This window comes from Falco naumanni, chromosome 9 (genome assembly GCF_017639655.2).
Source record: "Falco naumanni isolate bFalNau1 chromosome 9, bFalNau1.pat, whole genome shotgun sequence".
NCBI classification, from domain to species: domain Eukaryota; kingdom Metazoa; phylum Chordata; class Aves; order Falconiformes; family Falconidae; genus Falco; species Falco naumanni.
This window is the reverse complement of record NC_054062.1, coordinates 51,655,786-51,683,665: the sequence shown is the minus strand read 5'-3', so window position 1 is coordinate 51,683,665 and position 27,880 is coordinate 51,655,786. Positions and strand designations below refer to the sequence as shown.

Here is a 27,880-nt window from a genome sequence, read left to right as displayed (position 1 = left end):
TATCATCTCTTCCGGCTCCATCTTCAGCACCTTATTAATTGACAATGCCAACCTGAACACCAAACAAGCCAATCCACAATTTAAATACTAAACCAGAAATGGGTGATTTCAAGTTACTGTTTAAGGCAGCCAATTGTTAGCACAGATACTAGATTGCAAAATAGCTGGAAAACAATTTCAGTTCACAATAGTTTATGTTTTAGTTAGGATTCAGTAAATGAAAACTTTCACAATCATATTTAACTGAAATTCCTCATTTTTATATATATGAAATTTGATTTTGCATTATCTATACACATCCATTTCAAAAGCTTGAATGAAAATTCCTCCTCTCCAAACAGAAACCATTACACTATGACGTGTCTTGACTTTTAACTCTGCCAGCATGACAAGGAGCAGAATAACCTTAGGTTATTACAATTAGTTTCATCTCATTAATAGATCAATTTCTCTCAAGCATAGTGAAAACTGAATTTTACTTTGTTGCTTCTCCTCCTAGTCTACGTTATAGTCTGTGTTCTTAAGTTTTAAGGAGAGCCATCACGGAACAGGTTGTAATCTCAGGTGATTAATTGCACCGCATTTTACAAGCTGTAAAATAGAGCAAGATCTCCACAAACCGATTATGCCATTAACCAGGCACTCTTATCAGATTTTTCTACAACTAGCAGGTTTGTCTGACAGATTGCAAGTCTTAAGTATTTATATATTTCAAAGGTTTACTTATTTTTGTTGTTAAAAAACCTTAAAATCTATATTGATTGTTACATGCAATTCTACATGAAAAGTCCCCAGCACCATGGAGCAGAATACCAATATTTATTACTAGACTTGCACTCATTATGGTTCTCTCTGACAGGGGTCCATTAAAATCAATTTTTATGTTTCTTATGTTTTTTTTTTTTTTCCCTACCCAATGTTCTTACCATAGTGTTTATTAGCCAGTCAGGAGAAACACTGGGCACTGTTTTGTTTTTATTTTATTCTGTCGAAAATAATGAGGCCAGATTTAACAACTATTCACTAGCGATGAGTAGAAGAGATTAAATGTTATACTTCAGCACAAACATTTACAGATGGCTTTAAAATTTTTAGAACTTTATCATCAGTAAAGACAAAAGGAAATCCCACTTTCCACCTCTTTTTCACATTTAAATTCTTAAAAGTAATTGTAAGAATATTCTGCTTACCATTAACTTCTGAGCCACTCGTGAGTAATAGTCCCTCTAATAGAACCATTTTTGCATATAAATCATGGCATCCGCTAAGTTAAGTGTTATCAAGATGCCACTAAAGCCTCAAAATTTCCCAGAACTGAAGTCAGCTTACCACTGAGAAAACTGAAAGATCAGGATGAGATAAAAATTAAAGAATTAGGAAAAGGATCTAGACTGCCTAACCTCTGCCTGAAGAACAAGACCACAAGGCCCTTCTTCAGCCTGCCAACATGGCCACATTACAGGTGAGTAAGCGACCGATGTTCTGGCAAACCAAGAGAGCAGCAGCCGTCCCCATGAAGGGGACAGCCCTTGCCTTGCAGCAAGGCTCCCTCGGGAAGGGGAACAACTCACCCTCTGTAACAGCATCTTCCACCTGTGTGGGCAGGGGTGAGTAACAAAGAACTCAGAGCTTTTTGGGGACACGTGTAATTACCTGGAAAAAGGTCTGTGTGGCCGAAGGATCGATTTCTGTCCCTAGAAACGTTGTTCAAAAAGAGAAGGCAACCCATGAAATGAAATATTTGAAACCTCAACACTAAATACAGAAGTCAAACACAGAACTTTGCTCTTACCTCTCCAGGAGAGCTACACACACACAGAGTAGAAAAACTGTACCTCCCCATCCACCTTCTTGGCCTCTGCTAATTAAGAGCCTGTAATTACTTACTTTGAAAAATATGCCATTTCACTTTGAGTCTGTATTTTTAGTACTCACAACTTCATGATTGTTTTTTTGTCTTCAGCTTTTGTTTTCATGCAATTCGCTTTACGTCTACCATTATAAAGATGAACACACAGTTTCCCATATTTGTCACCTTTGAGAGCCCACAGACCTTTTTCTTACTATTTTTCCATCTGCTCGTCAACGTTTCCTCTTCTCAAGGGTGAAGTCCTCATCTGCTTAGTTGTTCTTCAGGCTGAAACTGCTCTGCAGCAAAGGCAAGCTTCAGCCTTATCCTAAATACTGCTTTGTTTCCAGTCCCTCATCAGCAGAAATCCAATACTGAAATCAGCATATGAGGAAACTGAAGTACTTATTTCCATATCACTGAAGTTGGCAAAACTGTCAAATCCAGAGGCTTGAGGGTTTTCATATTAGAGGCAAAAACCATTTCAACCAGAACACACATTATGCTTCATATTCCTGATTAATTTTATACACACTTAAATTACAAGTATAATAAATTAAGAAAACAGAAAAGGAAAACCCCCATAAATCAATGGAAAATGTCAGAAGGAGAAAGCAGGGGAGAAAAGGACAACTGGAGAGAAGGAAGCCAAATCTGTTTCAGTCTTGTCAGAAAAAACTCTGCTGTAATGGACTGTGGCAAAGGCTACAATTTTACTACCAAAAAGAGCTGAAGAGACCAGCTTTAAATAAGTAGTATTATTAACTGTCATTCTGGCAAAGAAATTTGGCATCTAGTAATTTTGAAAGAATTCAGTGTTCCTTCTAAAAATGTCACTAAGCATTTCCTCACAAACAAGGACAAAGCAGAGACAGAAGATCTGAACAGGACAGATGTACTTTAGCAGCCTGAACAGCACTGATACTCAACAGCAAAACACAGCAATACCTCAACCAGTCCCGTATTTGAGACATCATCTCCACTGCCATGCATGTAATCTGTTCTGAACTCCACAAGACATTAGAGCCATGGGAAGCAAAGCAAAGCTCTGAAGTAGTGTGCAGTAATTAAAACTTACCCAGTCTTGGTTCTGCCTGTTGGAACATATATATCTAGATACAGGTCAGCCAAATTTGCCAAGTGTGCATGGAGGTCTTACTGCTCAGTAACAGATTTATATGTGTGTCCAAAATATGGGGCAGGATGTACTTTCAAAACCTACGTTAAATTTTTACTTTTATTTTTTAGAACATTTCTTTGCTAATATTACTCATGCAGCAGACAGAGAAATGCATTTTGGAGCTGGCCAGTCCTTAAAGGCACTGGAAGCTGCTTCTGCCTCTCACAACAGCAAGTACTATGTTCCCAGTACGGTTAGTAAAAACAAGTACACATAGTCATGTCTTAGATCCTCTGGGCAATCTCTTTCCTCTACCACACACATAAACATAGGACCAACAGGACATGAACTTACCCACTTGGCAGCACGCTTATTTTGGGAAGTTTTATTTCATGTAAGCCTGTTTCACACCCAGATATCCTGAGCTTTCCCACGGGGCTAAGCAGAACGACGTGCTTCTCCTTGCACTGAGATTCTCCCTGTTTGGAATTCACCTGTTCATCAAAACAAACTCCTCTTTAATTGCATGCATTTTTCACCAAGGAACATTCATCTTAAGATATTTCAAGTAGTTTTCAAAAGTAACTTTAAAAAAGCAAGCAAAATTTCAAGTTTTCTCAACTATAGCTTTTACTCTCTAAACTCCAACTTAAAATGATCAATCCTCATCAGCATCTAAATCAAAGTCTCAAATAACATGTTGACTAGCAGAATAGTGACCTTTGTAAAATCTCAAATAGTAGTTTTCACGGCTGGTTTATCAGTTAACATCCAATGCCTTTTGACACTGATTTCAAAAGGATTATTGTAAGAACAAAGTATATTCACTGGTTTAGAGCAGCAGTGTTATGCAAATAACTGCTGGAACACAAAGAGTATGTCTGCTGGAAAAATATGAATAAAATCAATCATTCCTTACTAAAAGAAACATTTATTTTTTTTAATTCCCATTGTTACTAGTCTGGTTTTACGATTACTGATAGGATGTAGTTGGAAACAGAGGCCAAGCATTTCTCAGTGTTGTACAAGACCAACAATAACATACTTGTCAAATCCATCTTGGCTAAAAAAAATAAAAACAGTCTGACTCAGTAGATGTTTGAGCTGTATTTACAGTTTGGTTTGTACAATCACTAGGAGAGAAACAGGACAGAACACCACAAGTATGTTCACTGCAGTCACCCAGACACCAAACCATAGGATCCGGACCACATCACCATCGGCGCTGCACAACCAGCACAAAAAAGCCTTTGCTGCAAAGAGCTAAATTCAAGTGAAACTGGACAAAAACAGTGAACAGAATAAAGAAACCCAAGAAACTGTAAGGCAGCACAAGCTAACTCGATCAAACATCTCGGTTACACTGAGACCAACAAGTTTTTTTCTTGCTTTTTAAAGTCACTCAGACCACGGAACTAACTTGCAGTTTGCCTTACACCTGAAAAAGTCACTTTGTACTGCAATATTTAGAACCAAAAGTCTCCACAGACAACCGCCAAAACTTATTTTCCCCAGCATTTACCCAAGTTTATAGCCTACCCCAACGTGGTCTGAAGTTCACCTCACCTATGACACCTACGTCTGCCTACAGCAAGGAGGATGAATGCAGAAAACTTCAGGAAGCATCAGATGAAATGCACAAGTGATTAAGAAGCTGGGAAACAAGATTGAAGAGCCCAATGACAGGCTAGGGGTGCATCAGGAGACAGGAAAATCTATGCATGATGGCTTACAGCTGACCACTGCTTGCAGCTGCACAGCCATTATTTTTTTTCCCAAAATAAGAGAATTTATCTTTAAATCCCATTACTAACTGCTATGTAACAAAGTCACATCTGCAAGTAATATCATCAATGTGAAGAGAGAAGAAAAAAAATAATCAAGTACGACAGTTTTGCCCATTAGGGCAAATGCAAACATAAAGCTCTGAATTTTGGGAAGTGCTTACACAATTCCACAGTTACTGACACGAGCAACCAGCACAATTTTACTCAGCTTAGAGAAGTTCTGTGCAGTGTGCCAGGCTTGAGGAACTGCAGGTTCCTAATGGTTTATTTAGCTTGACTGTAATCCAAACCAGCTTTTTGCTAAATAATCAAATGTTTGCTGGTGTCACAAAGAAACTCTCCTTTTCAAGCGTATTTTCCTCATTCCTTCTTCCCCCTTAAAGAGACAACATGGGTGAACTTTTTTCTGGAGCATCACCTCACTGCAGAAGACTTAATAAAAAAGCAACATGAAAATTTACGTATCGGGAAAACCAGTATACATTCTTCATTTTTATTTGTATGACAGCCCTAAACTAGATGCACTGAACCTCATACCATGTACTCCACGAACATAACAACCTAGTGATCAGAGGACAGCTATTTCATTATAACAAAACACAGGATGCAGTGAGTAACAGAAAACTATAAATAACCCTATGAGTTCGCACCAAGTTGAACTAAGCTTTATAGATGAAAACCTTGAGTGAGTACAACTAGTATTTTCAGTCTTGTTTATCATACACATTGGGCAGCAATATTTAGAAGGTTTATTTTTATAAAAGAATGAAACTGCACGACATATATCCACATACATATGCAATTGGGTTGGGAGCCTCAAAGATGAAGGTCACCATAGAGATGCACGATGCACGCTAGACTGCGCCCAGACACTAGTGTGCCTTTCCGCGGTTCACCTCCAGCTACTAAGATGAGCCAGAGAAGACAGAGGCAATGATATGCTCCTGCAGGCAGTCCCGTTTTAAAATAAAGGACAATTTTATTCAAGGTTTAAATTGCAACAGTTTTCAGATGCAAATAAACAGCCTTTAAACTTGGCCAGCTGAAATTACCAAATGCTTAGACACCATTTGCTGCAGGACACTGAAAACCTGCTCCTGCCCACACCCTTCCAATACAGGAACAATCTGCTTAACACCGTCTTCCTCGTAGCGTCCTTGTCGAAGCTGTGAGCACCAGGAATGAATGGCAGCTTAAAACAATAATCTAATAGATCCAAATAAACTGCCTTTTTTTTCGCCAGCATATGTAAATAAATCATTTAGGGAATTCTCAGCAGTTACTGCACGAGCTCCACCTTCACTCACCCTTTCTGCCATAATACCGACAAATCTGTGTCAAAATCTCCCATAATTTGAGTTGAAAAAAACCAGGACTTTCAGAGAGGATACTTCTGCCATCCCCTGGAGACTTGCTACAGAAAAAACCTGTGGCTGCAGTGCATGCAAGCCTGTGTCTCACTAGACTGCTAAACTCTATAGAAAACTGGAAGACTGTTGTTAGCCAACAGAATTAAGTCCTTTTTGTCATTAATAACAGATGAGTATCAAAAGGTTTTCACAGTGGAAGATTTATCAGCAAGAATATTAGCATGATTTGTGAGTTAATGTCCTGTACAGAAGAGCCTCATTTTCCAGGCATGCTCCCATGACTTTGCAACAGCATGTGCCTGGGTGGCACCACACTCCCCCGAAGGGCGAAGGTCCCCTAAATTACACATCAACGCCACTGAGCATTGCTACGAAACAGAGATGTGCTGCTCAAATTGCTCTTCCTAAGGTTCAGATGCTAAGGATGCAAAACAGCAGTGAGTTTTATCTCCTAAACGAGGTGCCGGGAACCCAGCAGCCAGCATTAGCTTGATGACTTGCATGTAAGAATCTTCACCTCTCACACTTCCCACTGTAACTCAGTTTAACAGCCTTGCAGCAGCCAAGGTTTTCAGTACTAAAACATACCACCCATTTGATCAAATACAGATTTTATTTAAATTTGCATTAATGGTCCTTCACATTACAGTAAATAATTCAAAATTAATTTCTATGTTCCAGTCCTAAACCCCCAAAAGCCTTCACTGTAGCTTGGTCTGAGACCCTAGAATGTAATTCGTACCCATAGTAGGGAATGGCAAAATAAAATAATGCAGAGAAATCTCAAGGATTAACAAAGTCAAAAAATCCACAGCAAAGCGTTTCCATGCTTCACGTTCTCCTGAGAGGTTTACATTTTCCGGCAGCCGAGCCAAGAGAGCAAACCTCGCAGCACACCCTGCGCCTCAGCACCATGCCCCAAATCACTGTTACCAAGCTGGAGGGGAGACAGAACGCAAAATATCTTCATCAACATGGCTTTCCAGCTTCTCCTCTTAAAGACCTCACAATGCACATGTAAAGTGTTAAAACCACAGAGGCTGCAGATCTCCACTGGAAAAATGCAACAGTACTGCCCATGGATGTGTTTGCACCCACCACAAGTCTTCAGCCCTCAGGGTATCAGAAATGGTCTTAAAACAAGTTCTGGCTGAAGGCTGTAGTCAAAAAGACCAAGGATGTCACCTTTTCCCATTTTTTCCCTTCAGTATTAGCAAGCACATGACTCCGGCCCATCACGAAGGAGCCAGAGCCCTATCTCTGATAGATCTTCCTCCACAGGTTTTTCTATTTCCTTCACTCTGCTTTAGCAACAACATAAACCTACCATACCATATCAAAATATTAATAATAATCCTCTCTGCCACCACCTGCATCTGATTTAACAGGTTATTTCCATTAGGCTATAGCATGTGGCTGAACTTCCAATGGAAGTCCTCATGATTTTTTTTTACTTGAATATTTCTGAGAATCAAGGCAAACATAACATATTCAACCGCGAAACATAATGCGTCCTCACACATACTGCAATTTTATCTCTTTAAACCAAGACAGCCCAAGTGCATTAATCAGTGAGATGTCACAGTTGCCTCCAAGAACTGGGTCTCTTGATCCTTTCAGATTAACAGAAAGTGCTAATTGCTGAGCTACCCAATAATATAAATACAACCAACAAGATTAAATTGCATTACAATTCCTTCCCCTATTTCACTTGCCATTTCTCAAACGCAGAACTGGTCTTTTATACTATTTCTAGACTAGTCACTGCTGCAAATTTGAAAATTCTCTGCTTAGTTCTTCCACACCATTAAAGTCACTATTTAAAAATAAAGAACCCACTCATCTGCCACACTGTTTCTCATGTGATCTTGCTCCAATGTTGGGCTAGGATGTAACTACATACCGGCCTCAAAAACCTACAAATGATTGTCAGCACCTATTGTCTGAGACGATCCCAAATCCCACTACACCTATTAGTAGTACAAATCCTACGGATTCTTAGCTGTACAAGCTGAATTTCTGGACTTATTTATCCAGCGAGTGCTGATGCTAGCCCATCCCACTAAAGGTGTGACAAAGTACCAACTTGTTCATTTACTTCCTATTCTTCATATAATATATGAATATATAAATATAACCTAAAGACTCATCACTTCAATGTTCTGACATATTTGCATTAGGAAGCTGGCGTATGAGCTATAATTCTCAAGCACCTACCCTGTTTCTATGATGCCATGTAACATCAGTGACTTGCCAACAAGCAATACCAGGAATTTGTTGCGTTTGAGAGGATGATCAATAAACATTGCTTCTTTATCATAATTACAGGAAAGAAATATGAGTCCTGGACTTTTAAATATCCTTCTTTTGAGTACCACAGTATTCTCAAACCTGCTTGTTATTGATTCAAGTTCTGGATTAAAATTCAGTGAAAACTTGAAATATTGGATTTAAATTTAAGGGGAATACTTCACAGGCACCTGGACTGGTTTGGCAATTTGCTACTTCATTTCAGTCATCCTTCCTGATCCAGTAAGTTTACATCCTTCTCATAACAAAGTTCTTATCAAATCACATCACTGGTACTTGTCAAGGCAAAACCAGCCAGGGACCGCTGCAAGCCGTAAGAAGTGAGATGGGTCCATCTCCAACAACTCCACAGCAGCAAGGTCAGTAGAACAGACAGGAGTTGACTGCTTACTAATACCCCATCTATTCTGCAACGTAAAGGTCAGCGTATCGCCGAGGTGATACAGCAGCAGCGAGCACTGCAATTAGGGCAATTAATGGTTGCCACTGCAGTCATACCCTTCACTGGGGCTTGGGAAACAGCACTATTGCTGTTCCATACTGAGACAGCCAAAGAAAAAATTCCAGTGATTAACATCTCCTGTTAGCATCACAAAGACAACTGTGTGAAATCATAATTTAGAAACATAATCCCTAACCCTGCAAAACGTTTTAACCGCAGAAAGCTTCTGCCACCCCACCTGGGGCTGCATAGATGAGGAACGAGGCAGACCACAGCCCCTGGCTCAGCACGGCTGCTGGCCAGCTTACACATGCCACTGGTCTACTCATCCTAGGTTTTCATTGAATTATCGTTCTCTCAGCATCTCCTTAATAGTTTAAAACTTCCTGTATTTGTTTTACTGGTTTCTGCATGTTTATTTAAAAGGAAACAATCCATTGCATGTTAAGAATATGGGAAAAGATATTAATAGTAAAGGTAACGCATTTGTGCACACACACTTCAGTGTGGAGGGTAATTTTCCAGCCTTATGCAGCTAGTCTTAAATGAGAAAGCCGCTTCTTACACTCTGTTTTAAAGCAGAGAAAAAATTAAGGACTGGGAACAAACACGGGATTCATGCGATCAACATGCAATCACAGCACAAGTCTAAAAGCCTGCTCCTGTTAATTTCTTGATTCATTGTCTATATCTTCACCTTCCAAATGAACAGCGGGTGCTACTGTTTCAAGAGAAAAAAGAATTTATGTACTACAAATAATTTCAGTGTGGGGAGGAAAGAAGGGAAGAGGTAGATATAAGTTTCATACCCAGAAATCATTTAATATACTGGAATAGAAATTAGGACAGAACGAGAAATATTCAGCTCTCAGTCTTTTTGCTTATGAAATGTTTCATTTCTTCCAAAGCTTGAATATGAACTTTTATAAAAGCTGTTTCTTTTTCTTAAGAGAAAGAGCCCAAATACTTCCAACTAACATAATGGAGTGAACTCCAAAGCTATTAGGATGCCCTGATCCAAACACGTCCCTAAAGGTTTGACATCTTAATCTGTACTGCTGAAACTGTGAGAAAATTGTCCTGGAACCCAGGGCAGGGATTCTCCTTGTCTAAGAAAATAAGATAAGGTAGTCCTACCAATATGGCTCATTAATTAATGGAAAAAGAAATTCTGGACAAAGTAACACATATTTCCTGTACTGTTGCACCTGAACATCATACACAGCATCCTTCAAACACTTGGAAACCTGTTAGTCCAAGGAAAGCCAAGTGCCCCCCAGTTTTTACTTTAAGACAAAAATTAAATTTTGAGGAAGAGAAAAGGTGTTGCATTCATTGCTGAAATTCAGGAAGACAGTCTTGAAACAAAACCACCATCATGGTAGCTAATCAGATTTAATTCTATCTATATAATTGGCTAACAAGTAAAATAATATTTTAAATTAATTTTGATGTTATAAAATACCAGTCCACAGGTTCTTGTGAACCCCATGACCACCCATCTCGACATATGCCACTTCTTCCCCTACACATCCCACAATAACTGTCTATACTGCGTGTATTTCTTCTTCATATAGGATCCAAAGAAAACTTCCAGCTTGCCAGAATAAAGCACCGTATATCAGGTCCACATATATTTTTCCTTGCTGCAAGAGTAATAAATACCTCCACAGCTGAAGAACAGGACTGTAATCCAGATAAGGCTTTTAAACAAAAGCTGCACTGAAATATACTGCAGTACTCTACTAATACCTCCAATGCTTCTCTAAGTAAATCTAACCCTGGTTAAGCCAAACCTGTAACTTCAGAGGGTATGAAAACAAAACCTACTCATTTCCTGGCTAGGGAAGGCTTGGAAGGGAAATGTCAGACAGACTGTAAGCAAATCCAGGGTTAGTTTGGGGTGATACAACGATTTCTTTACCTTCCAGAGAACTAATCCCTTAAAATACGTGAAGGTACAGAATTAAGCTGCATATTTTGAACGTATACAAATATAGACTGGCACAGCAGCCACTAAAAATCAGTCCCCATCTTCACTTATCAGAAGGCCCACTTCACACAAGCCCCCGACAAACCGGAGGGATACATGTTCACGCAGAGAGCAACATTTGCTTTCTACAGCATTTTAAAAGTATTCAACAAGAGCAAACACATAAGTCTTTATTAAACAATCAAAGACAACAAAAGCAAGTTTCTGTTGTCCCATCGTATTATACTACTAATCCTCTTTGGATGGCAATCAAAAGACCCCAAAATGCCAAGCTATGAAAGAGTATTTCCAAGCAGTGGTAGCCTCTGGCTCTTTGGCTGCATCTTCAGTCAGTTGCTTTGGCAGACAGGAGTAATCCCGGTCTGTCAAAAGACAAATTCCCAGCGTACTTACCAGGGCGATCTCAGACTTTGTTTATTTTACTTAAAGGATATTTTAATTGTAATAAAACAAATTTTACTTCTTTGGAAGAGGCAGGTGGGTTATTCCTATTGCGTTCCGGACTGCGCATTCCAGTGCATTTTCTACTTCATCTACTGCCTGCATGCCAAGCTTTGATTTGAGGCACTGTCAGCAAATACTTAAACACAAGACCTTAGTGGACTGCTTAAACTGGAATTCAGATGTACTATTTCCTCCAATACCTCTCCAAAAACAAGTAAACACATTCTGTATCTTTCCCCAGCTATTACTTCTATAGGCAACTTAAATGCTATGCAAGTGTAGCCACCATTGCTGTCACCACAGAGCAGTTTAAACCATATATATAGTAGAATATTTACAACATTTTGCATTGCTAGCATGAAGCTAAGATTGACATTTTGAAATAAATCAAACCATCACATGCAGCATACAAGTAAAATGTCATTAGAAAGTGCAGTGTTAATAAGCTGTTCAAATTGGTGATCGTGGTGGGTTGGCACCATGGTTGTGAGATCAGGTCATGCCATCCCTTTGGTGCACCTTGGTGCCCAGGAGAAAAAAAAAAAAAAAAAAAAAAGAAAAGTGAAACAGCCTGGCTTAAGCTTAGAGTCACCTGGTTACCTTAGGGTATCTCATTTGAAACTGTGGGCTGCCTAGAGTTGATATAATGATTTAGAGCAGAATTAGGTAAGAAACGGAATGCCAAGAACAGGGAAAAATGTAGACAGGACAGGGCCAGATATTTCTGTAATAATCAAGTTATGCCACCAACAGGGAAGACTTCAGTCATAACTGTGTACGTTCCTTGCTGTGGTATGTGTAAATGCTGCCAACAACCACGCTGTAAGCCACACTGCTTGGTGCATCAACCACGGAACATGGAAGTGTGACATCATTCTCACCCTACCGACGATCTAACAAAGGGATTAAGCCCCCCATCCCACCCCTTATTTTTAGACTGGAAATCATATGCCAAAAGACTCATTCTGAAGCACTTGGACAATGCACTACAAAGCAATGTTATACTTTTTCCAGTGTTTTAACATGCACTCAACATAGAATAAAACACTAACTGGAAGGAATTTGTTGCCCAACAATTAAAGAAATGAGTACCACATTAAAGAATCAAAGATAAAGAATGTTGTCTCTAAGAATTAGAGGGTCCCCAAAATTAGTATCTAGTTGTTACTGGTCTGAGTTTTAACAAGTCTCATCCAAATGAGAAGTCATTATGCAGCTGTCTGGATTTTCCAGATGTGTTCATTACTTCAAAATAAACTCAAGATATTAGTCAACATTTTAAGATCTACTCCTTAATTACCACTGAAGAGCTTGCTGTAAAAGTGTGTATACACTTTTCAGTAAGAGGAGGTTGTACTTTGAGGCACTGAGAAATACAAAATCTCACTGCCAAAATGACCACCTGATGTACATGCATACATACCCACAGCAAGACTGACGCACACTGCTGTTGCGGGGTTCAGCTGTGTAGGCAAATATATGGCAATGACTCTAATGCAAGGGAAAGAGATGAAATTTTAATCAAATGAGAATTGTATCAGGTTCAGGGAAACTGAATAGGCTAAAAATGAAAAAAACCTAGCAGAAGAATTACTTTAATATTAGGTAACATTTCAAATTTTTATCACCTAAATCCACAAAATTCTTGATCGGCTCCTTCCTGTGTTCTCTGCAGAGCTGAAGTCAGGACCAGCTAAATAAAAGATAATGCAACTAGGCATAACACAATAAAAGATATTACCTTCACAATGCATTATTGCTGCCAATTATAAGAATCACTTCAACTTAATTTCAAAGGCACAATCACCCTCAACTGTAACAGTCTCTTTTTTAAATTTCAAACAGTATTACATTAAGGCAATAACTCACCTTCCAGCTATAATATCAGTCTCCTTTATTGCAAAAATACATTTCATAAATACTTCTCATCGACAAGTCAAGCTAATTCAGGTTAATTTTATTGTATTTTGGTGCTATCTCACATTTGTGTGCAATTACCTTTATCATTTTATTGCCGTGCCAGAAAGTAATCAGAACAATTATTTGAAAAAGGAGGTGTATAAATTCTAAATCACACTTCCTGGCAGTTTTGATAAAATAGCAGCTTTATCTCAGAAAGTGGCAGGGACATCGGATAAATCATGCATCAGTCAAGTGTAGCTGACCCCCAAGTGCATTGCACAATATCAGTAGTGCTTCAAAAGAAACTTTCCTATATAATCCATCATTCTTTATAATACCAAAATAGCTATACCTGAAGAGTAGGAGCTAGAGAATAGTAACAAAATAAATCTACGCAATATGAACAAACCCATTAATAGTGCTCCTTAAGCTGAAGGAGAGTCAGTAATCTGAACTATGTTCAAGCAAAGGATTTCATTGACATTTTTGAAGTGAGTAGAACAGCTTTAAACAAATGAAGGAGAATCTGTGCATTAAGCATTCCCTAAAAATAAAAATGTATCTACAGGAAAATACACACACAAGACAGGCGGCAAAAAGACTTGTTAGAAAACCACATTATTATCGTCTTGGCATACACATCTGAATTTTCCTATCGTTACCAATCTCTGTTTGACTCAGGACAGCATGGACAAGCGTTTCACTGTCATTAGCAGAGAGCAAAGCATCACAGTACAAGGATCTATTTACCAAGTTTAAATTTAGTAACTACAAGAAATCCAGAGAGGAAGAGAATTATATTTAGAATTAAGTTTCTAATGAAACAGAAAAATTGCCACACTGTCATAAGAACACCACAAACCCTAAACCCTCCTACACAGAGAGCCATTCCTGATGTATGCTCACACACATTAACCACAGCCACGTTTCAGCCTCTTCCACACAAACCCAACATACATCTTTGGTCAATGCAACAGAATCATGGATGGAGTGGGAGACAGATACAGTGATTGTGGAAAATCCCCACGTCTGGCTGCTTTCAGGAACCATTTTTCAGCAACCTGCTTAAAAACTGCTCAGCACATCGGTGATAATTGATTTCTGTAAAAACCATATGTCAGACATATATTCTGTGTCACACCAACGCGTGGCTGTGCTCAAAGTAAAACTGTAAACTAGTCACACACTATAAATATCACTAAAGAAACACGAGCTACGTTACATACAAATTTAATATGAATCCAGAACGAGGGGAAACAGGACCAGACAGAGCAGCGTGGACTGTGCCTGCACAGCCCCTGGCAGACCCCCCACTCCCCACGGCAAATGGGACTGTGGGAGTTCACCTGTTTTACCTTAACCCTTCTGCCTTCCACGTATCAAAAGGGGAAAACTCCCCTAACAGCTAATGCTGTACCTTTCAACTAGAAGTGAGAGTGGGAGAAATGAAAAGGTTAGATAATAAATTATTAGTTTCATGTCGCTTGCCAGCTATATCACATCTAGCTTTGAATGAGAGGGAACTAGTAATTCTTCCTACCATGCCTGGTTGTGCAGAAGATAATCAAATATTTCTCTGCCATTATTCCAGGTACCTCCAGGTATCTCCTAAAAGATGTCTGAAACTGTAAGATACATAAATATAACTAAACAGATGAGTGCTTAAAAAAAAATGAAGCAAGAATTTATTTTCCTTAATTTCTTCCTCAACCATTCTATTTTTAAAAATAAAAACAATTTTCTTTTGTGGAAAAGTAAATGAAAATCTTCTACAGAGGGGCAGAAGACACAGAATATGTCAAATTTTCTAAGCCACATTACCTTACATAAAGCAGATTAAAACCATAAGAGACGCCACTATTAAGACATTTTTAACAGTGATAGAAGTTGCCAGCAGGAATAGCTCAATATGCAAGTTTGATTGTACTAGAAATATTTTCCTAGAGAAGCACTAATAATGTTACAAAAATAGATATTCCACATAAAAAGTGTACTCATATCTTCAAAGTTCATGTTATTTATTTGAAGAATATGGTTATCAACTGAAAATGGGTTGATGCCTTTGTTTTGGTAAATTGTTCTGAATGTCTTGATAAACAGACATGTTTTCTTATTTTACTATAATGTTACTGATCTATGCTTACCTCACTGAAGCATCAAGTCTCAAAATTAAGCGTTTCTTTTTCAGTGAGGGGCTTATTAGGAAATGGTAGCAGCTAACACAACTGAAAATGCAGCATTGTCCTGTTAGTTTATGCTCTGTGGCAGATAGGTACGTGATGGGGAAAGGTCCACTGATGCCTGTTACCAACCGTGACAGAGCTACAGAGATTTACAATGCAGCATCAATCTTGTCAACTGGATTCTTAATACTGACTGCTGGACGCTGGGGAAAAAACAAACTATGTTACGTGAACTCTTTTGTAATGCTGGACTTTCAATGCACACCTAAATGCAAGGGTATTTTACTATAAACTTACTTTTGGAACAAGCCTTGATGCCATGGTAGATGAAAGGTCTCCACCTGTAAGGAAAAAAATTCTCAGTTAGATTGTGATTTAATTTGAATTCCACAGGAAGAACTGTATGCCAATGGGGTCGTTTCTCTTCTAACCAACTCCATCAGTTTTTTAAATGAGCCCTAGGTTTCAGTAGATATAATTTCAAAAGGGAGTTTGATTTTTTTCACCACAAGCAACCAGGAATTTTAATGTTCATTAAGTCATCTTCTGCTTGTTATGAGTCAAAAAAAAATTAAAAAAAAAAATCAACAGATGGCACATACTGAAGACTTCTTTCATAACAAGTGCTACACAGCTCCGATATTTGAATAAGAATGGCTTAAAAGATAAAGTATTAATTTAAGAAATATATGTACAGGCAGTAACGCACTTCCAAGTTACTCAGTAAAATAAACAGCCCTTTGTAATTTAGGAAATAATACATTTTAAGGCATGAAAGCAAGTAATTTAGTTATATTCTGGGTTTAAGAAGTGCAGAATGCAAACCACTAAGAAATCTTAACTTCAACTATCATAACTTTAAACAGTATCATTATTTACATATCCTTAACAAAAAATCTAACAGGTTCATCTTTGCTCTCCCCTTTGTATGATGGGTATTTCCTCGGCATTTTGTTTTACCCCCCTCTATTTTCTTTCCAGTGCCATATTTAGCTAAGATCACTACATCTTTGCAAAGATGTGCTATAAACATTACATTTTTTTAAATCAGGGAGATTATCCACCAAAGCTCAGCTTCAGAGTGCTGACTCAAAGCCAACCTCAATGGGAACTCTTCCACTCAAGTCAGGGAACTCACTACTCCACAGGGGAGGAGCACTGTATCCACTTTAGAAATTATAAATAGCTTAAAAGAAATTATATGAATATCTGAGGCTTTCCAAGTCCTCTCAAACACATCAAGCCTTGAAATCCAAGGCACAAACAGAACTTACACCCACTTCCAAACCACTTACAAGAAGACAGTAATATTTATTCTTAATATTACATCTTAATTATTTTAAGAGTTTTAAAATTAAGATCCTGAATAATTAGTATTTTAAATATATTAACAGTCATACCCTTGCAAGGTAGGCATTGCAAAGATCATTCATTCCATTTTAAAATGTAAGTCAGGCACATGAGCAATATAATAATATTACTTAAAATACCTGTGATAAGCTAAAAATAAAATAGCAATTTCTTTCTATCGTCAGTTCAGAGCTTTGACTTTCAAGGTGCATAGCAACACTTCGCTTCTTCGGATTGTTCTGAAGGGTAAAGCTAGAATATTTGCCTTGAAAAGCAAATTTATCCAGAAGCTCATTTCAAACCTGGGCCAAAGACCAAAGAGAAGTACAGCGTGGAACTGCGCTGACTCAAGCCAGCGTTACATCCAGACACCCAGGAGTATGCACACCTCCTTTGCTACACTCCTTCAGGAGGGAAGCCACCGAGGTGGCAGGGGCTGGCGTGCAGGTGGCAGGGGCTGGCGTGCAGGTGGCAGGGGCTGGCGCAGTGGCAGCCCAGCACCCCCCGCGTTACCAGGGTGGCAGCCGGCAGCCAGCCTTCCTCCTCCCGGCTGCTCCCCCCGGCTGCGCACGAACCGGCCACCATCAAAGCGCCACTCGCACCATGGCAGGCAACCCAGGGAAGGCTCATCTACCACCTCCACCAGGAAAGGGAAACCCAAAGCCTTCCTGTGACACACCTGCATCTTATGCAACCTGAATATGACTAAAGGCTGGACAGACCTGTACAAAGAACTGGCACCTAATGTGCTTTTGCTTCACTTGTGCCAACTGTTAAATAATTGCCATTTAACAGTTACTTACCCCCTTTTCCCACCTCCTCCCAGCTGATCTGGTGGTGCACACTGCTTTGGATTCTGGTGAGATCCACTTGCTCCCCATCTTCCCACTGGGAAACAAAGTGTTCCCAAGAGAGCAGCTGCTCACGGGTGGATGAAGGGCTGCTCTGTCAGGGCAGCCAGACAACAGGCATTCATCCTGACCTAAGGAGCTCAGAGCCCAGCAAACATCTCTGGGACAAAACTAGTCAGGAAACATCCCTTTTCATCACAATTTTTTGTTTTTTTTTATTCACTTGCAACAGTCTTTCCTCCTGTTTAGGAAATAAACCATGCCGAATGCCAAAATCAAGTTAAATTTCAAGTAGTTGTTTTAAATAGCACCTCACTTGTGGCGGTGACAGCAGTGTAATTGCTAGCCAGGTTCCACATGATGCATTAATGGTTGTCAAAAAACCTCTGCAACACCCTCATAAGGATGCTCGCATACCTCTAACTGCAATCCATGCAGAGATCAAGAGTAAATCAAGATTAGCCACCAAAAAATTCATTAGTTTTAGGCAATTCCCCTTGACACTTCCTCAACAGAACAGTCTCTAAAAAGCGTAGGTAAAGATACCCAACTTCTACAGTGTAGGAAAACTTTAGACCCATCTGCGTTTGCTAAGGTCTTCACAAAGTATTCTTCACCTGCTGAAGCAGAGAATACAAAGTGACTTTGAACGCAAGCACAGACAGCCGCAAGGGATGCAGCGCTCGGCAGAGAAACGACACCCAGTAGACTTCGACGAGAACTGGAAACAGGTTGCAGCTTTAAGGGACAGGATTCTTACAAAAGGACTAACTAGCACCTCACAAGCACAACAGTTACTCTCTTCCCACCGGTAAATCACAAGAAACAAGGCGATACATTGGGGGAAGAAGCTTCTAGCACCACCAAGACCTTGGTGAGATTGGTGGCTGAGAAGGGCAAATCAACCAAAAGGCTGCACAGTGCCTATGGAGAGCCAGAGAATGATTAGTGTTCATGGCACAGGTGTACCTCAGGTTGAGCTCAACCGCCTGCTAGCCCAGAATGGCTTCCCTCTGATGACAGGTAACTTGCCAGTAATGCCCAAGCCATGGTGGTTAGAAGACGACCTGCAGCTAAATAGAGGGAAACTGTAGAAGACCACTGCTATAAGTCAGAGGGCTAGGAAAGTCCAAAACATTGCTCCAAAATGTATTTCAGCCTTGCAAAGACTGTCTCGCTGGACGAGGCCAATACATACACTAACTTCTTTTCACACTGAGTGGAAGGGTTCAGCTAAGGTTGATTTTGACAAGAACCCAATACCTCTTCTGAATGGCACAGGAATTGCCACTGATTAAATTCAATCATGACACCTCATCCTAGATCACATTCCAGAAACTGAGACACCAGAATCACTGGACTGGTCTTAAGACCGAAACCTTCTTGTCAGCGACCCCTTCACCAAGACAAAAAATTTCCTCCTGCATTTGCAGACAGTAGGATAAATGAAGGGGGGCGGGGGGGGGGGGGGGGGGGGGGGGGGGGATGAAAAAAAAAAAAAAGAAAGTGTAATTTTGTCCCCATCCCTACCAGCTCAGTGCTGCCTGACTAGGACCAGTGAAGCCCATCTCCCACTGAGCTCCTCCCTCAGACCTGAGCTGTGGGATCATAGCTCCAGGCTCAGCTCCCCTTGGCCTTTCAGTCGCAATGTGCTCAAGTTTCCCAGACCTTCTGTTCCCACACGAGGGCTGTGCTGTGGCTGAAGCCATGCTGACAAGCAGCCAGGCAGCAGGATGCTCCCGAGACACCTGAAGATACACAAATGCCTTCAGATGCTGAACAGGAGCTCCTGCACAGTAGGAGATGAGATGGTACAGGAAGCCAATAAATCAAACCCCCCTGTGAGGATTCCAAACCTCTGCATTTATCAACAGACCAAAACCTCAAAGAAAAGTCAGAGGTTACATCAAAAATCAGATCCTTAAAGGCCATGAAAAATTTCAGCCATATTTTGTTGACAGTCTAGCACAGAAGTCCTTGGGCTTTAAGATACTTTCCTGCTTATTTTCACAGGACTGCAGCCGGAAAAAGTACATGTGATGGCAGCACTATGGTAAGAACTCTTAGATTCATAAAAAGTATTTTTCTCAGTTCATCAACTTTTAAACACTAAAAGAAGATCCTCCTTGAAAGACACGTCCTCGGGATGCGCAGAATGAAATACTCTCTGGTTTCAGTACTAAAATTTAAAACCAGCTATTATATCAAGTCAGTATATGAATAAAATTCCATATGAAAACATTTAAAGTACATTAGATTTTTGGTCAAGATGAAAGACTGAAAAAAACCCAAGCAATCTATTCTAATTGGGTTCCCATGGTAACTGTACAATTGGGTTTTTCAGTATAACATCCCAAAGGCCCAATGCACACTTGTAAAATATACTTCAAACAGCCTGAATTGTTTTTACATTACAGCACTCCCAGGAAGATCAATTACTATACATCCCCACCCTAACTATTAGTGGCAGGAGATGTTAACACTATTGGCCATATTAACATGAGTCATGTAAAAACCACCACATATCACCATCATTATATAAAACTAATTACACACTTCAGATTCATCAAACATGTTCTGAGTAATAAACCAATACTAGTCGTGTCACAAGATCATGTTTACTGAATGTTAGAAATCAACCCCAAATATATGCCAAACCATTTTGCTTCTCATATTGATTTCAAGGATAAACAAAATCAATCATTAATAATTACATTATAAGATGACCCATAGGGTTAATCATATTCTTAGAAACTCTCACTATGGAATCAAATACCGCTGCACAAAATAGACAACTGCAAAGCAATCTAATCCAGGCCCTACACGTTACCAATACGACAAAACAAGGTGCATTCACCAACGTGCAACGGATGTAATTGGTAAAAACAAAATAGTACCACTGTTCCATTAAAAAAAAACAAACAAAAAAACACAAGCATTTATTAAAAAAGTTTCTCTCAGATTAAGCACTTTGCCTTGTTGGGGCTCAATTTCACTTTCTGAAAGCACAACCCTGGCTGTAGATCCAGCTTGTCTTTCCAGACAAGCCTTCCATCCAACTGCCTAAGCCCCAAAGCTAAAAGGAGGTGATGGCCCAGGCCCACTAAGCAGGAATGAAAACCAACTAATTCACTTGTCTTCCAGGGGAAAAAAGAAAAAAACGTGGCTGGTTTGAATAAAGTGAATTTCATTTCTCAATTATCCAGAAGTCTTGGTATTTCATGAAGTCAGCAAATAACCAAAGGTATTTCTGTTGTCAATCGGAGACCGTGCAAGGGATTTCCCTTTTTCCCCTCCACCCTTCCCACTACATTGTATCTGATCACACTAAGCTCCAATAGAGCAAAATGAAGGGAAAATGAAGCTGTATGAATTATTTCTGCAGGCCACTGCCGACAGTCTAAAAACGTACTGTCAACATAGCCAACCCACTGCTGCCAAAGCAAGTTTGTGCATTTCATGTGTATTTTCAGAAGCCATACAGTCCATCTTCTGTTTTTTTTATGTGAAACAGAAAAAAATAATCTTTTAACAGTGCCTCAAGTATACTTTAGGTGTTTATTAAAAAGTTTAACTAATCAACAGACCTTCTGCATACTTGAATGCACAAACACCCAAAGATAATGTTATTGTTTGCATTGTGCTGGCTGATCTAAAGCAGTCAGATAATTTACCTGTTACTGAATGATGATTATGCAGCAGCAACATTTACAAGACAGCACCAATACTTGCTATCTGCTAATGCAGAGTTACCTGGAGGGAGTTAAATTTACACTCGGTGCATGTAGATGGCATGATTCAGAAAACAAAGCAAATCTGAATTCAGTGGGCTGCGCTGCTAATATATACTACTTTACTAAAATATGTATTTCATTAATCTGATCATAATGCACTAAAGTGGCATTCAAAAAAAAATTAAAACCTGAAAATACACCCATCAGGTAAGACCATTTCTTCAGTATCCCACCTTCAGTGGTATCAACTGCACAGAGCTACTGAGTACTATAAAAACAAGAAGCATTTACTGATTTTTACTGGTGTACCACCATGCCACCCAGAAAGTGGGATTCAAACTTCCAAAGTCAGAAATGGGATTTCCAAATGTAAAATAAAAGCTAGTTTCTGAGCCCAAGCCCAGCATCCCCAGCCACCTATTCCAAGACCCACAGCTCAGCTACACACTGGGTTGTGAACATACAGTGCAACTGGACCTTGACATTTGCTGCTTCTACAGATGCCATCAGCTCCTGCTTTAAGAGGCAGAACTTTTCTTTATTCCCCTTTGCCAAGCTGCTCCAGACTCCAGGCTTTCTGTCAGCAGTGCTATTTTACTCCTATTTCACTTGAAAATCAGAGGGCAAGTCAGAACCTTTGCATCAATGAACTCCCCTCTTCCTCCTTGAGAATAAAGGTGACTTGTTCAGATGTAAGTATGCTTAATCACCTTCAGAACCTCTATTTCATTGGGAAGAATGTCAGCTGTGTGTCACAGTTTTACAAGTGACTTGAAAAGATACCTGAAATTATTTATACCGTTTAATTTGGCACACTATAAAGCAGATAGTCCTGACAGACATCAGGACAGGGTGCTTTGCTCTGCTCATATAAAATAGTAAACAAGGAAACAGCTTGAAAAAGGATTAGCAAAAAGCATTAAAATGGTGTCGTATTTCCAATGAAAAAAAACTTTCACAATTACTCAACTTCCATAAAACTCCAAAGCCACACAAGCTCTATTGGAATTAAAACACATATGCCTTTTTTTTAAACAGCAGTCTGGACCACATGAGTAAATCATTAAGTTTTAAAAATGCACTTTGTATTTCTGGAATATACTTCAATACGGGTTTGGTAGTTTGGTTGTTCCTCCAGCGGTACGTTTATATTAATGCTGGCCCAAACACACCTGTACTGGGTGACAATGTTAGCCTTACAGGAGACAAAAATTAACACAGCATTTTTTTCTTGTTTCAGGAAAGTTTTGCTCATCATACCTTCAGATAAATTTGCACAACCGAAGCCGTTGCCAGCACAGATTTGTAGAACAGCGACCTTCACAGCTATCAGCAGAGGCAAGGAACTGAAGAACTGGCAGTCTGCAGTAAGGGCACCAAACCAGGTATTTAATTTTTCAACTAGTGCATTAATGAAGAAGTTAAAAGTTCACAAAACCAGCCAAGAAACATGCTGAAACCTGTCACTACCTAGAAGATTTCAAGCCTCCTGAAATTAAAACTTTGTCCCACATTTTCCCATTAGTTACATTCTCTTCACCAGCCCAGATATCTTATGAACACTTGGTAAACTACAGAATTGCACAATCCGTCAATAAAGTAAGCGTATTTTGAACTACTGTCCATATGACTCAAATTTGTCAGTAAAAACTGCCACCAGCGCTGTGCTTGCAGAAAAATGTCCATAAATGCATTATTGCCACTGGCAGATCAATGTCCATAATAAAAACAAATAGATTTAACAAGTGCTTGCTTTTACGAGTTATGCGATTGGTGGGATGTGTATTCAGCTTCACCCAACAACTTCTGGGAATGGGCAAGACAGAGCAGGTTAGGCACTTGCTGACTTCACCAGTGTTACAAACAGGAAATTATTCTAATGCAGGAAATCTTTAAAAGCATTAGACTGAATACTAATGCTTTCAGGATGTATTTCAAAGTTTCACACATTTGGAATTTAAAGTATTGTTCTGTGAAATATACAGTAAGAAATGTAAACAACTGTCACAAGCAGTGCAGCTTTTCTTGCCTTGCTCTTTTTACAGAAAATAAGTTTAATTTAGGTCAACTGCATCCCAGGCAGCATGGCTCACTAGTCTTGAGGCTGATGTTGAACACCTCAACAAATTGGGACCTGCAGTTTGATCCCACGAAGCATTTAGAGCACCAATACGAGAATGACCATCACTGCTGAAACCATCTTTCAGTCACCACAAGCGAGGATGTCACCCTTTGTATCAGAGGTGGAGGACATGGCTCACACGGAAATAAGGCACTGGTTAGAACATGAGCCAGGGTGTAGCAGCCAGTATACCAAGGTTTAACTCATAAACATCAGTTGTTCTCGCTCCTCCAAAACCCTGATGGCATGGGAAAAGAACTCTACAAAACAGCCAGCCACGTCTTCAAACATGTTCTCCTTTGGACCTTCTGCATTACTATTTCTTCTAAGTTTCCCCTGTCACCGAAGTCAGTTTAAATAGAATTTCTCTGCTGCAGCCTTTCCATCTTATCCACACTTTCTGTAACAAACTTAATACTTTTTCTGCACAAGTCCTTAAATTAGCCATTCAAGGAAATCCCGATAACCTTTCCAAAGGGCATGAGCTTCTCCTTCAGGCTACCATCCCTTTAGTGATGCCATTAACTGATTCTCTACATACGTTAAGCATTAAACAGTGGTGACAAGTTAATTACAGAGTTATCAAGAGATAAAGTAGTCACGGTAACACAAGTTGCAATACAACTACAACAGTTTCCTATAGAGCTTCTGTTCAGTTGCTGGTGTAATTGGTGTAATTAACTTGTCATGGATCAGAATGCAGATAGGAATTGCTAAAGCCACCTTGCAAGCTCACATGGCTACTTTTTCCTCTGAAGTTTGAGCCTTTTGGTAGAATTGTCCACATATGGAACGTTTCTGTTTGAAAACAAAACAAACCAACCTTTTTACTTGGAAAAACTGTGTCACAGACTGACAAAACATTCACAAGAAAACAAATAAGCAACTTGGCAAGTTTCACAGAACTGGCTGTTCCTAGACAAAAGTATCCTGCCTTACTGAGGTGGTTTTTTGCCCCAGAAGCAGTAAGCTTTAAAAGCATCGTAGCAGTCAGGCATTAAGGAACCTAAAAGATGAATAAAGCTAGAGAGGGGAGGGGGAACCTGTTCAAGAGAGAAAAAGCACCAACCCAAAATTAAGACCTGAAGAAGTAACTCGGGTTTACAACAAGGTGTTCTGTGGGGTCTCTGCTTCTGTTCCAAGGCTGCAAGCCCTAGCCTGAAAAGCAGAGCCAGGTTGTCCCACATTTACTAACCCTTCAGGTCTTGACACAAGAGGCAGCCATCAAGACACAGTGGCTGCGCTCATGGTCCTGCAGAGCATACAGAAACCTTTCCAAAGGGTGCCTGTGCACGGGTAGGGGAACAGAGCTGCTCAAGGAGACTCAGTCCACCAGACCTTCTGTGGGCTTCCACACCACAGGGCAGGGAGGCATTGTAATGCGACAGGAGATCCCTTATCATGGCACCACTTAAGCTGCATTTCCATGCAAGCAAGGGAAGACCAAAGGCCACAGTGGCAGTTCAGGGAGGGAAAGCTCCTACACTGCCAGTTTTGGTCCCCCGTGCATTAGGGAGACAGGCAGGGCTTAGAGGCCAAAACCTTCATCAGGTTCACAAGGGAACCCTGTCATCGAAACAGACCCCTCCAGAGATAACCCTTGTCTTCTGCGCAGGGGGAGCACAAGTCTGGACGCAAGAGTTACGCTGTGACAGTCACGTCTAAACCAAGTGTTATGCCCCAGTTCATAAAATGGAGGCTTTCTGATGTGAAACACAATAGATAGTGCACCTTACCATTTAATAACAGCTCCATTTCACAAAAATAAGATACAACTCAGTAACAGGTTTATTTGGAAGTTGGGGACAAAATATTAAAACAAAGGAAATGTAAAAAATTATTTATAAGCTGTGTGCAGTTACAATATTGTACGTATTCTAGAAGCAGCTGCAGAGCTTGGTTTTTATGTCAACAGCAAAAGGACATTTTATGTTCATGCCAACTTGACACAATTATTTTAGCGTGGTTTCACTCTAACCTGACCTAACCACGGGCTGCTGCCAGAAAGCAGGGTGCTGCCTCCCGTTCACCCCGGCACTGCGCTACCCACGGCCCGGGGGACACCTGCGCACTCCGAGGGGCTCCTCACCCTCAGCATCACCCACAAAACCGCCTCCCCAGGGCGAGGGGAGGGCTGGCAGCGCTGGCTGGGGCAGGAGCGGCGCAGGGCGGCTCACCGCCAGCCTGGGTTCAGCTTCACAGCCACCATTCCCCGGCAGGAACGGTAACCGGCCGACACGTGGGCCTGATGCCCGCCCAGGAGGGAAAGGCCCCGGGCCCCACGCAGGGCCACGTCCCCTCCCAGGCCCGCAGCCGCAGGGAGCGCGGGCAGCGGCGAGCCAGGGACGCCCGTCCCTCGGTCGCCTGAAAAATTAAGTAAAACCCCAGCGCTGCGGCAAGCACGGAGGGGCGGCGGCCGCTCACCCGCCACGGCCGTTCAGGAGGACGCAGGAGGCCCTGCCCCGGCCGCTCGGCGGGGAGCGGCCCCAGCAGCAGGCCCGGCCTGCCCCAGCCCGCAGCCATCTTCCCCCTCCCCGCCCGCCACGAGGCGGCCGCGCCGCCCGGGCCCAGCGGAGCCGCCGCCGCTTCCTGCGGGCCGCCCCGCCGGGCCCCGGAGCCCCGCGGCTGCCCGGCCCGCCCGCGCACCTGCCCGCGAGGAGAAGGAGGGAGAGCGGCGGAGGGGCCGCCGCAGCGTCCCCGGCGCCTGCAGCCGCAGCGAGCCCCGCGCCGCGGAGGGGGCCGCGCCGGTGGGGCCGCGCCGGGGGAGGGGCCGCGCCGCCGGGGCGGGGCCGCCCGGAAACCCGGGCGAGGGAAGCGGCGCCCGCAGGCCCGGCCCCACGGCGCACCCCGAGCTGCCGGCCCCGGCCCTGTGGCTGGGCCTCTTGCCTGGCCTGGCGGGGCCGCGCCGGGGTAACCGCTGGTAGGGCCGGGGCGGCGATGCACGTCGCCCGGGTCATGCGGCCCACCGGGACCCCCCGGGACCCCTGCCCCGGGGCCGCCTGCCTGGAAGGCAGTGCGGCTTCTCAAGGCCACACGGGTGGTCACAGGTACGGGGTTTCTGCAGGAGTGTGGCCCAGAGTGATGGTCCGTGCGTAGTAACACAGGGGTCGGAGCCTGCAGGGTGCAGAGGTGCTCATACATACACCTCAGTCCTTCCTTCAGGCACCAAAACGCGAATGGCTGCTGACCCAAATCCACCATGTCTGGAAGCAAAATGCAGGCCTTCCAACTGAAATGTGTGTGTGTGGGGGGGGGGGGTTAGAATTACATAGGCTTCTCCCTTGTTCTGCTTGCACTTTGGGGCAGGATGATGAAGGGCAACAGGCAAAGACAGGCAGCATCCGGGAATCTGCTTTTTTCACACATTTGCAAAGTTAGGGGTAAGGTGGGGACAGTGAATTAGACCAGAGTTTGCTGAGGGGGAAGTGTTTGGCAAATACAATTCCAAAAAGAGATCGCGTGAAGGGGGTTAAAAGGAGGGAAATGTCAGAGAAAAGTTGACTGTAGGGTGAGGTTTATTTGAGGTTGTAAAAAAACCAGAACAAAAAGTACCAGTGAAGTTGGGAACAAGAAACCAACAATTTTCAAGCCAAAGAGAGGATCTTTCGCTGTCTGAATCTTAGTCTGAGTTACATCAGCAAAAATTTTGTTTGTCATGTTGTATGACTCAGAAGCTTTCACAACATGGAGGAATCCACTTGGGAAGGATGAAAACAATTTTTTCAAAGTCATTACAGAATTCTGGAAAACCTTTCTTTATAGGGAATTAACACTAAGTAAAATGGCATCAAGTTAGTCTTAGTGGCTGTGTGTTAAATCTGATTCTAATAAAAAGCATAAAATATGGCTTAAAATGTGGAGGTTTCACCAATGCAATTGAAAGTACCTTTGCCATAGTTTGCAGTTGCTGCAAGCTTTCAAAAGGGCAGCTACTCACACTGGTGAGACACTCCTGCTGGTTTTAGAAGTAGTATTTTTAACATGACACCTTGTTTTCCCTTTTGCTTTCTGGGCCGTTAACCTTGAGTCTCTCAAGGAAATGTAAGCAAGGAATGTTTACCACCCTGTGTTACTTTCTTTACTATCTACCTAAGCAAAGCATTGGCCAAAAGTTGCTGTTGAAATTGTTCTCAGATAGTAAAAACTTACAGAGCGTCCACACCACCCTGCTAATTGCAGCCTGCAAACATACCAATTTTGAACAAGATAGAAGCGAACTGTGAATCTGTGTGATCTATGAAGGATGAATTACAAGTAATATAAATGGTTTAACAATGATAAATCAAAGTCAAATCTCATGAAATGAACAGTTTATCAAGGGAATTTCATTTAAAGCAGCAAAGACATGACATTACAATAAAGGAAAAAATATATTGAAAGGTATTCTATGTTTGTAGTAAGTTACAACCAGTTACAGGCTTTT

At 41.3% G+C, this 27,880-nt stretch overlaps 1 protein-coding gene across 1 annotated transcript in view; it reads right to left on the bottom strand.

The window, feature by feature from the left end:
• MGMT (O-6-methylguanine-DNA methyltransferase) overlaps window positions 1–26,239 on the bottom strand; it is a 168,551-nt gene extending 142,312 nt beyond the window's left edge. The window contains exons 1-3 of the mRNA XM_040605394.1: window positions 26,104–26,239; window positions 15,698–15,741; window positions 3,324–3,463 (exon numbers count right to left, since the gene is read on the bottom strand). Coding sequence (XP_040461328.1) covers window positions 3,324–3,463; window positions 15,698–15,721 — 164 coding nt within the window. The 5' untranslated portion in view covers window positions 15,722–15,741; window positions 26,104–26,239. The remainder of the gene's footprint in view (window positions 1–3,323; window positions 3,464–15,697; window positions 15,742–26,103) is intronic.
• Between the last annotated feature and the right edge of the window lie 1,641 nt (window positions 26,240–27,880).